The sequence below is a fragment of the Canis lupus genome, chromosome 14 (genome assembly GCF_003254725.2).
Source record: "Canis lupus dingo isolate Sandy chromosome 14, ASM325472v2, whole genome shotgun sequence".
NCBI classification, from domain to species: domain Eukaryota; kingdom Metazoa; phylum Chordata; class Mammalia; order Carnivora; family Canidae; genus Canis; species Canis lupus.
Genome location: NC_064256.1, coordinates 11,416,476 through 11,423,696, shown reverse-complemented (window position 1 = coordinate 11,423,696; position 7,221 = coordinate 11,416,476). Strand labels below are relative to the sequence as shown.

The 7,221-nt window shown below is 44.6% G+C and overlaps 1 protein-coding gene across 1 annotated transcript; it reads right to left on the bottom strand.

Annotated features, from left to right (window-relative positions):
• Positions 1-331: 331 nt before the first annotated feature.
• On the bottom strand, positions 332-6,644 carry TMEM229A (transmembrane protein 229A). The gene has a single exon (XM_025471527.3). It carries the CDS (start codon positions 6,532-6,534, stop codon positions 5,428-5,430), a length of 1,107 nt encoding a protein of 368 aa, XP_025327312.3. The 5' UTR covers positions 6,535-6,644; the 3' UTR covers positions 332-5,427.
• Positions 6,645-7,221: the final 577 nt, after the last annotated feature.

The window sequence follows — 7,221 nt, the reverse complement described above, 5'->3', positions numbered from 1 at the left end:
TACTTGCTTCTGTGACACCTGTGGCCTCTCAATTCCTTTCTTAATGCAGCTGTTTAGGTCTGCCAGAGGAAACTATCCGGAAAGTCCCCCAGTTGACATTCTGTAGGTAGCCCTAAGCAGCAACCAAAGGCTTTTCCTGGGTCCAGCCACATTGAGACTCCAGCAACCCAAGCAGGGTCCCTACTATTTAACCTTCAACTCCTACATCTACAGCCAATGTTTCTTTTTTCCTCTTTCTCTGAAGTAATGTCAATTACTCTCAAAGTTCTCAAAGCCTTGCTGCTTAGACTCAGTGAATGAAGGCATCATTTGGAAAGATGTAAGACCATACTTATCATGATAAAAGAATGAAACACTGATTTTTTTAATGACAAGAAAAGAGTGTCTTATAAAACGTTTCATTGCGATACACAAGCAACGTATTAAGCAATACATTAGCAATGTGCAATACACAAGATATGTCAGCTCCCGAAAGCCTTGAAAAGCCTTTTCCTTCACTGATAGAGAGTGGGTTTTATCAGCTCAGCTGTTGACAGCTTTCCCCTCATTCAGTCTTTGCATGAAAAACATAATTAATACTGCCTTGAATAGTCCAAGCTGAGTTGAGAAACCATCTGTCAGAGATGTCATGTCAGTAATTCCTGCCTGGGATGGAACTGGATGTTAACCAGTTTAACCAGCTTTCTTTCAAACCTTGACTCTCCTTAATCATGGTAAAAATTCATTTTTTCCAAATGGGAAAGTTGGTCCATGTGATGTTTGGATTCTAATGGAATCATTAAAAGATGAAAATCAAGTCTTTCTGTATGTCAAAGACCAGTCCCTCACTCCCACTCCCTTTCTTTCCTTTCTTTCCTTTCTTTTCCTTTCTTTTCTTTCTTTTTCTTTCTCCCTCTAAGGGCTACCTAAAAATAGACCATTTCTGCAAAGAGAATTTAAAAATTAAGGGGAAAAGTCTCTAAATTTATGTTCTCTTTATATTAAGAGAAAAAGTCTCTAGGGAAAAATTCACTACACTCATCCCAGTTTAATTTACAATTGGGTTGCTAGTGTCTAGAAGCCACTGCCTCTGTGATGGTTTCATACCTCAATGTTAAAAATCAGAATGAGGCCAATTCTAGTGAACAGAAGTCCACACAAACAATTGCTGTTTTTGTTGGTTCCTCTGGTACCAAGTCTAAGAATAGAAAGAAAAAAAAAATCTGGCAACACAACAACATCATCTTTTACAGCCATCTTTCTCTTCAGCATAAACTGAGGCATGTGTTTGATGGAGGGAGGGAAAGAGTGTTTCTTTTATTCCCCTCAGTAAAGGAGCTTAGTTCCATTAAACAATGTTGGAAAACATATTGGAGATAGTATATTTAAAATTAATTTAAAATGTAAAGTGTTTTTAATGCCTTTTAATATAAACAAAAATTGATTTTATTAAAATGCTTTCAGATATTACAATACAATGATTTACTTATCACTCCAAGTCTGTAGCATGACTATAACTTCCTTTCCAAGTACATTGATTTTTAAATGTATTATGGAAGTGGAAAAAGAACCAAAGCAGTCTACCAAAATTCTTCACCATCCCTCTTAAATAGAACCAGGTCCATTATGTCAATGGAGTCTATTTCAAAACAGTATGGGAAAATTATTTTTTCAAAAGGATAGGACTAACCAGTTAGAAACATTTCTTAAATAACAAAGGACAGGTCATATTTTTCTAAGTTTTGTTTTGCTGAGTCGAAACATGAAATGTCAAATATTGATAAAATATTCAAAGTTAAGTACACCGAAATGTCTGAAATATTGATATGGATTATTAACCTTTTGGAGTCTTTGCATAACCTAAAAATGTCATTGTTAACATGAGAAACTTAAAAGATCATATTTCTCTGTAAATACAGTGTCCAGATAGAATTGATTTAAAATTTAAAGCACCTTTAGAAGAAAATTTCAGTGTTGTTGAAGTTAAACATGGAACAAAAATCATACTTGTTACTTTTCTTCCATGTTTTCTGTTCAGGACTCCTTAGACTTTAAGGTATTTAATCCAACTCAGAATAAATGTTCGTGCAAAAAATTTAATTTTAACTTTTGGGGCGTTTAGCTCTCACAATGATGATCCTTCCAAATGCTATGTTAAATATGTAGCAATAATTATGTATTTTTCCTAGCTTGTGATATAAGGTATCATGCCTCTTGGTGTATTATTCTTTGATCAAGATTGCCTGACTTCAAATGAAGAACTCCACTTCAGAGCTCTGCTTAAGTATAAGACTATTACCTGAGGAATTAGTACTAGGCTGATTTTCAGTTATGTATCCTGGTATTAATAAATCCTTGTTATTTCCCATGGAATAGAGTGTTTTTGTTACTAGTGCCTGGTTTTTAGACATCTACACTTGCATTTGTGATAGTGAAAGGGAAGAGCAATACAAACTGTAAGGTGAAATCCGTAGAAGATCCAAAATCATTGCTGTCAGTAGACAGAGGCATGACAGTGTTTCTGTTAAGAACAGACCCTGGAGCATAGAGTACTTGGATTCAAGTGTAAATATTCAATAGCTGTATGACTTGAGCAGTTACTTAACCTCTTCCGGCTTCAGTTTCATTGTCTTGGTTGCAAAAGGAGGGTTGCTAGAGGTTTAAGTAAAATCAGTGGGTTTGTATCTGTATGTATATGCATACATATGTATATATATCCACAATTAAGAGATATAGATCATATTTTATATGCTTTACTTTGTATATGGATATATATTAAGATTATATATATCTACTTAAGATGTATAAATGATACTCATTTAAAATATATACATGGATATATACATATATTCACTTCAGATTTTATGTATGTAATAGAGGCTCATTTTTTGGCAGGTGGTGTTCCTTAAATATTAACTATTATATTGGCTTGTCACTTCTATATCTGAACTGCTAATGAGTTAACAAAATTGATTGATCTGATGATTCTTGCCGTGTTTTTTCTTTCAAGTTTCAGTTATAGCAAAATGTCAATTAAGAAATTGAGTAAACACATAACAAGAAGTCTTATAGCATGGTGCTGAGTTAATAGACAGGATAATCACTTCCGGAATACATACGAATGAAGTCTTTGTAGAACTAGAAGAGGGGCTGTTAATGGACTTCTGTTTTAGAGATGATGGATTGATGTTCATTCTGATGAATATCCAGCCTGATGAGGACCCTCCTAGCAACTGCCTCTCATTGCCTAGTACTAAAACAGTAGCTTTCCGAGTTAAGTATAACTTCCTATAAACCAAAACACTAATACCTGAGCTTCATCAGGACAGATTTTGTTTGTGTTGGGTCATTGCTGTATCTGCAGAATTTAGGCAAACACCTTGCAAATAATGGGTGCACAGTAATTATTTCTTGAATGAACTGAATGGATGGAAACCTTGGTCTTTTCTTTAAAACAAGTTTAACATTAAAACCAAAACAAACAAACAAAAAGTAACAGGCTTTCCTACTTCCTGACAGATTTCTGAACTTAGGAACGCTGGTAAGCAGGTAAGCAGGGATGAGGAGCAGCATGTGAAGGACGTAAGTGCAAACATGTACATTTAGCAAGTATCCTAGAAGTCAAGGATTTGGTTAAGCATTTACAGGAAAGTGTGGTGTGGTGCCACACTTAACTCAGATTCCTGTGCAATGGGTCACATTCATATTACAAATATTTGCTTAGCATCTGACTAACTAGTGTCTATACTTCTACTTTTCTCTGGCCAGTGTTTTCAGAAATCCTTTACCTATGACCAAGTTTCATAAAGTGACCCTTTAACTTTCTGCAAACATTTGGTTTGCTACTCAGCTTTGACTAGCTAAACTAATCAGTTTGACATGATTCATTCCACAGGTGGGGTTGATTATATTGCATTATTTATAATTTAGCTCACAACCTCAGATAGTGGATTCAAATAACATTCTCAAAATTATTCCCAACAATCATCTAAATACATATTCGTTTTTACTGCTATAGCAAATATTTTTTGAAACCAGAAAGAAGCATAGCATAGACAAGCTAATAATTTGAAGCGGAAACTATTCATTTGTACAAACTGTAAGTTTTCCTCATAATTTTCGTAACGAAAACTGAGAAAGTGTTAGTCATCCTTGGCTGAGCTATACTCAATTCTACATCTTTTCTAAATATAATAAAACAACAAACAACCTTAAAGTACATTATTATTGATTAGACATGATTTTTTAAAGCGGGTTTTATCATCTCATTTAACTTTGGAGCTTCCAGACAATAATGAGTCACCAAAAAGCTATCATTGATTTATACCACACATTAGCACATCAGGTTTGGCCCAAGAACTCTGTGGGTGCAGAAGGAAAAAGAAAGACGATTACAAGTGAGCCGTGGCAGAAATACTCTGAAAACGCCTATCTGTATTCACGGTAAGCAATTAGGTCTAATGCGAGTATAATGAACATTCAGGTTCATTTTATTCCAAGGGACTGTTTCTGTTCTTGAAGCTGCGTGTAGAGAGAGTCCTTAGGGTTAGAATACTATTGTGGGTGATAAAACTTTGCTTGGCCTTTGGGCATATAAGGTAAACATTTTACAGCAAAAATTTACAGCTATAGATAACACAGCATCTGATCAATGTTAACACACTTGGCGTTTAAGGCTAATCCACATTGGAAAAACAATCATCTCCAGGATGAAGATCAAATATCTTAACACAGTGTCACCTGTCTGAGTTGCTAGAAAAGATTTATTTAAAAATCGATCCATAGGATGTGTTTTCACATTTGTCAGTTTCTTTCCACTTGCGTGCTAGAGGGAGGCACTTTAAGAGTTATTAACTGTCATTCTAGGAGTAAAAGACACCGAGTTTCAGCAGTGATTGGTAAATACGGCGGGGAATTAAAATGAAATTGGATTAAAAAGAAAGTAAGAAAAAAAATGACTGAATTAGAAAATTTCACCAAATCTTGTAAAGATCACTAATTTCTGGTTTGAATAACTTCATTCTTAAAAAAAAAAAAAAAAAAGACTAGTAGTTATCACCCACCCATGCCCCAATAAGTGAATATACTACAGCTTCTGATGTCAAGGTATCATGGCTTTGCTGTTTGGGCTTGTAAGGGGTTTTAAATATTGACAAGTACTTTGAGTTATGTTTCGAGTAAAATTTCAAAATGTTGTATTATGCATAGGTTCCAAAGTGTCAGAAAAACGGAAAAGTCGAGTAAAACATATTAGAAGAGCTTAGGAAAACGTATAAAAATTAAAAGGCTAAAAAAACCACTCCGTTTTAAACGTGTAAAAATAAATCGAATTGGTTCGTGGGACTCGAATGACTCTTTCTTTCCTTTCTTTCTTTCTTTCTTTCTTTCTTTCTTTCTTTCTTTCTTTCTTTCTTTCTTTCTTTTCTTTCTTTTCTTTCTTTCTTTTCTTTAGATAGTTGGTATGTACTGAACCCGCCACAACACGTTGAAAAGTAGGTCCTGGTACACACTAAGGAATATCCAACCAGGTAAATACATCAGGGTGATGAGGCCCATGAAGTTGAGCGGGTAGTGAGAATAGTCCCAGGAGCAAGCGCCGCACGAGCGGAGGCCCAGGCCCCAGCACAGCTCCCACGCGTAGATGAAGGTCACGTAGACGGGCACCCGCTTCCAGGTGCTCCAGCCGCGGCCCCGGTGCAGGTGGAAGTAGAGCCTCTCCACCACGAAGCTGCAGCTGCCGTACATAAAGAAGGACCAGAGCGACGTGTGGCCGCTGGTCGGCCCGTCCGCCTGCCCCAGGAAGTTGAAGAAGAAAGTGAAGAAGATCTCATCCAAAAAGCCGTGCATTCCGAAGAAGAGAAAGCGGAGCGGGTCCGGCAGCCCCCGAGCCGGGGCTCCCCCGACGCCCCTGGTGCCTCGCGGCGGTCGTCGCCGGCCACCTGCGCCCGGGGCGGGGGCGGGGGCGGCGGCGGCGGCGGGGGGCGCGCGCGGCCAAGGCTGGGGCCGCGGCTCGGGCGGCCGCCGGTACCGCAGGCGCAGGAAGCGCTTCAGGAACACTTGGCAGTGGTAGAGCGCCAGCACGTACTGCAGCGCCCAGCGCAGCGGCCCCGGCACCGCCGCGCCCGGTCCGCCGCGCAGGCCGGCCAGGGTCTGCAGCGCCACGTGGGCCGACGGGTAGACCAGGAAATTGAAGACGAAGGCGCTGGGGCAGCGCGGCCGCTGCAGGTAGACCTGCTCCAGGGCGAAGTGGGTGAGCGAGTGCAGCAGGCAGCGGTAGGGCGAGGAGAACCCCAGCATCCGGAGGTCCAGGTCCGGGCTGCGGGCGAAGCGCCCAGCCGAGGACGCCAGCACGTCCAGGGTGATCCCGTGCATCCCGTAGAAGTAGAGTCGCATCCAGGCGGGCAGCGCGGCGCCGGCGGCCGGCGCTTCAGCAGTGGACAGCGGCTCCGGGCGGCTGGCGGCAGCCTCGCGCCCCCGCCCGCCCGGGCCCCCGGGGCGCCGCGCCGCGCCGCTCCTCCGCGCCCGCCCCTCCGCGCCCGCATCGCTGCCCGCCATGGGCTCAGCAGCTGCCCGGGCGTGGAGCTGCGGGGCCGGGCCGCCGAGGCCCCCGGGGCGCGCAGGGAGCTCCGTCCCGCCGCGGCCCGATGGCAGCCGGAGCCCTAGAGTCCGGGAGACGCGCGGCCGCCCCCCCCCGCGCAGCCCCCCCACCCCGCGCCCTGCCCTCCGGCCCGGGTGGGTGCAGCGGGAGCCCTAGAGTCCGGGAGACGCGCGGCCGCCCCCCCCGCGCAGCCCCCCCCGCCCCGCGCCCTGCCCTCCGGCCCGGGTGGGTGCAGCCCGCGGCGCCCGCGCTCCCTCCGCGCGGCCCACGGAGGAGTGGAGGCGAGGACCGCCGCGAGCCCCGCCGCCCCGCTCCGCCCCGCCGCCTCGGCCGCCCGCTCCAGAAGCGGAGAGCGAGCAGTGACGCCCTTCCCCGGCCTCCCCGTGCTCCCCTCCGGCTCGCCCTCTCCCGCCTTCGCCGGGCCCCCTCCCGCTCCGCCCTCCGCGCAGAGGCCCGCGGGGTCCCGGCGACGCAGCCCGGCCGCGCCTCTCCGCCCTCCTGGGGCGGCGTCGGCGGGCGGGGGGGGGCGGGCAGGAGCGGAGAAACCCCCACCAGGTGTGACCCGAGCTGCGCCGGCTGCGCGGGGGCCCGGCACTCCCGGGAGCGCGCAACCGGGGCCTCGTGCCACACGCCGGAGGCCGGGC

What these genes read in the sequence shown, in the direction of transcription:
- TMEM229A (XM_025471527.3), bottom strand. Translation starts at nt 6,534, where the DNA reads ATGGCGGGCAGCGATGCGGGCGCGGAGGGGCGGGCGCGGAGGAGCGGC.